At 34.0% G+C, this 3535-nt stretch overlaps 1 protein-coding gene across 4 annotated transcripts in view; it reads left to right on the top strand.

The window, feature by feature from the left end:
• The window catches only part of LOC107101420 (retinoic acid receptor RXR-beta-A), a 21360-nt gene that overhangs the window by 11139 nt on the left and 6686 nt on the right, over positions 1-3535 (top strand). For 2 of the 4 annotated variants that reach the window (XM_015400320.1, XM_015400321.1), the window contains one exon: positions 2089-2124. The exons of the other annotated variants lie outside the window; for them this stretch is intronic. In XM_015400320.1, coding sequence (XP_015255806.1) covers positions 2089-2124 — 36 coding nt within the window. The remainder of the gene's footprint in view (positions 1-2088; positions 2125-3535) is intronic. 4 annotated transcript variants of the gene reach the window in all.

Raw genomic sequence — 3535 nt, 5'->3', positions numbered from 1 at the left:
ATAAACATTTTGCATTTAAGATAAACATGCTCTATGCAGAATTCCTAAAGTGGAAAAGTTTTAGTTCCACCTGGTTTACTTTTGTAAGAAAAGAAAAAAACCTTTGGCCATACGATTATTAATTGATTAATCGAAAAAATAATTGACGGATTAATCGATTTGCAAAATAATCGTTAGTTGCAGCTCTAGTTGGGATCACTGCACATTCCTTTTTTTCTCTTGATAATTTCATTGAAGCTCAAGTTTATTGTCCCTTTAAATTCAACCTCTGTTAGATCAAAGAACTAATTAAAAATACAACAATTGGATTTGTTTTTTTTTTTACTTTAATTAGTGCAGACTAAACTGTTAAGATGTTTTCTGCTGGACCACACCTGGTGGTTAAGGTCCGCTTTTGATTCAGGTGTTCAAGTTAGGGGTGTGAACAAATAATCAACATGTTTAAATATCAAATGATGGTTTATAAGGTTAATGGTTACATCAACAGGTAATATTTGGGTAGAAGCAATTTCCTTCAGTGGTTTTTACCGTTGTCACCATCCAGCAGAGGGCGCCACAGTTCTTTATTAAGAGGCGCATCGCTGATATTTGGAAAAAAAGTAGCAGAAAGAGCAGAAACATGAATCAATCCAGAGTCCAGTAAGGATTGTTTACCCTTTTTAATTGCACCAAAGATTTGGAATTTGCTTAATTTGGTTCTGTTAGTAAATATAAACACTCCATAAACTCTAGGCGTTATCCCCTAAATAAGTGCTTTTAGCTGTGCTGCATGGTGAAGCAGCACCGTTTCCTCTGTTCTGCTTGGAAGGTGAGGATTTGAGAATAGACAGATCTGCAAAACATTCGTAACATGAAGAAGACATGGTAGAGGGGGAAAAAAGGCTTTTTTGTTTTAATGGCTTCCATGGAGCCAAGTTTTAAGCATTCCTCTGAAAGCTAATGGAACCAGATGTTAAAACAGTTACAGAAAAAAGTCTCTCCCAGCAGCGAATTGAACCAATCCAGATTGCTGCATTGAACTGAAAACAAAGAGCGTCCGTCCCCTCCATTAAAACAAAGAGGTAGATAGTCTGACATCGTGTCAGAGCGAAACACCCTGCATCTTAACCCTGCATCTTAATTTTTTGTTTTTCATGTTAGTTTAGTGGAAATGTAAAAGTTTAACATAGTTTATCTCTTTTTAATTTAGTAACCTATAAGGTTCCCGTTTTGTTTTATTTTAAAAATCCAACTGACTGAATAATATGTAAGAAATAATATTTTTTGTTTATTCGGTCAGTATTTAATATAGATAGCACAATAAATAGGTCAAATGTAATAATGCGCCCTTTTTTTAAATTCCTCATATTGTAAATAAAAAAAAATTGCCTTTCACTTTATGAAAGGATCCTTTTGATAAAAGAGAAAATCTGATTTGTAAGAAAATTTTCACATATCAATTAATCAATCTGCTACTTTAAAAACAAAAACAATCAACAGGTTTTGCTAAAGTTAGCCCTCCATGAAAGACCCTCAAGTGAAAACTCCAGTTTAAAGAAAATGGCTGCTTATTAAGTAGTTATTAGTAGATGGATAAGATCCGTTAGCTTTAGATGAACTCCAGGATTCTAAAGTTAATCCTGTATCACTGCTTAGACCCTTTATTTTAGCACAGCAAAGGAGCCACAGCTTAATAACTATTTAAATGTTTTCCTCTTTAAGGCAGCAGCACTGAGACCCCATCAGACATGGAGGGATTTTTCACTTATCAGTGGATCCATAGGTTATTGTTTTCAAATATACATTTAAATTCTGACATCTTCTGCTTGTTGAAAAACAGAAAATGATGGTGTTTTAAAGATTTTATAAAGCTCCCTGTAATGTTTAGCAGAGCTCCGGTTTAAGCTTTTAACCCCTAACGGTGTTCTGGTTCAGATGAAATGTAAAGGAAGCAACAAAAGGACTCATTTCAGATGGAGCTGAGCGCAGTGTTGATCTGAGGATCATATCTAAGCATGGCCTACATGTAGAGATCAGCTCACAGACAGGATGCTGTACTGTCCATCTGTGTAATGACATTGTAATAACACATTGTGATTGAATACACAGGGCGAACAATGCTGAGGTTGGGGCCCTATTTGACAGGTAATTACGCCACTACACAAACACCTTTCCTGAACCCCTCCTCTTTGACTCGGTGTGAAATTCAGCAGAGAAGCTTCACAGCTTTTATTGGATTGTAGCACCATTTTTCTGATTTTTTTGGTATAAAATTAAAAATGTAAACAGAAAAAAACCTCAGCCTTGTCATAACATTTGTTTGACACCATTTTGTTTGTGGCTTTTATTGCTTTTCTTTTATCACCAGAAATATCTTCTGCAACCAAAGCTTTTAAGGACAAAGAATAAAAAAAAAAAGTGTGAATTGGAGTTTTGCGGTTTCCAAAGCATTAGTGATTCTAGCAGACCTGTTTGTTTGGATCTTTATTAAATAACAGCGGTTCTAACCTGACCTGCACCATTAAACGTCACCTTCCATCGGAAGCGTCCGTTTCATAACATCAGTGGCTTGTGTTGATGAAGTGTTTACATCATTTCTGTTTTCTTCTTTTATATCCACTAACTTTCAAAACAAATCCACACCTTTAGTGGAGAAGAAAAAAAACCTTCGTATGGCATTGTGATTTCTAAATAGAGATTGTGCCTGTTTACAAAACTTCATAAACAGATATTCATTTGATCGTAGACGATTTATCGGGAGATAAAACGACACTAATTTGCATGACTTGGTTGTCCCGGCGGTTTTTGTGTTTTTAATCCAGGTGACATTTCTGTGAGGCGCTGTTAATAAAATTCCTACACATCCTCTCACGAAGCATGCTAACCTTTTTATTTGAACATGTGATAATTGAGAGTGAAATGTTTTGAAGACCATTCAGGGTTTCTTTTTTTTTGTAGCTTTCATTTTTAATTAAAATAATCTAAATAAACATTTTAGTTTTTAATGGCTGATTGAGTTTTCAGAATCAACAAATGACAGCTTAAAGTAAAAATACCCAAATCCCTAAAATCAATTTTATTTAGCCCTATGTGAATATTAACTTAAGTAGGGGTTAACCAATTAATCACATTGATTGTGAAGGTTATTGAAATGATCTTCAACCACTTTTAGTTAGAGATTAATGGTTAACTGGAATAGAGAGACTCTAACAACCTTTCTGTGAGTCAGTAGATCCTATCCACAACTTTTTATGTGGCACATTTTTAGATTCAGTGGGTTTAGATACTGTAAAACAAAAAAAAATCTATGCATCTTCTTTTGCTATTCTGTTATTAATCGATTATTTAAAAAAATAATTGACAGATTTATTATTTAGCAAAATGACCAATATTTGCAGCCCTACACATAAAAAAGAGCAAATTAAATTGGATACTGAGATATTCTAAACTAAAAACAAGCCGGTTTTATAACAGACCAAAATAATAAAATCATATTGGCATATTATTGATGATAGCTTTGGGAGAATCTGGTTCAAAAATAGAGATATAATGGTGT

Source organism: Cyprinodon variegatus, unplaced genomic scaffold (assembly GCF_000732505.1).
Source record: "Cyprinodon variegatus isolate N-32 unplaced genomic scaffold, C_variegatus-1.0 Scaffold1093, whole genome shotgun sequence".
Taxonomy (NCBI): domain Eukaryota; kingdom Metazoa; phylum Chordata; class Actinopteri; order Cyprinodontiformes; family Cyprinodontidae; genus Cyprinodon; species Cyprinodon variegatus.
This window is presented reverse-complemented; position numbering and strand designations above follow the sequence as displayed.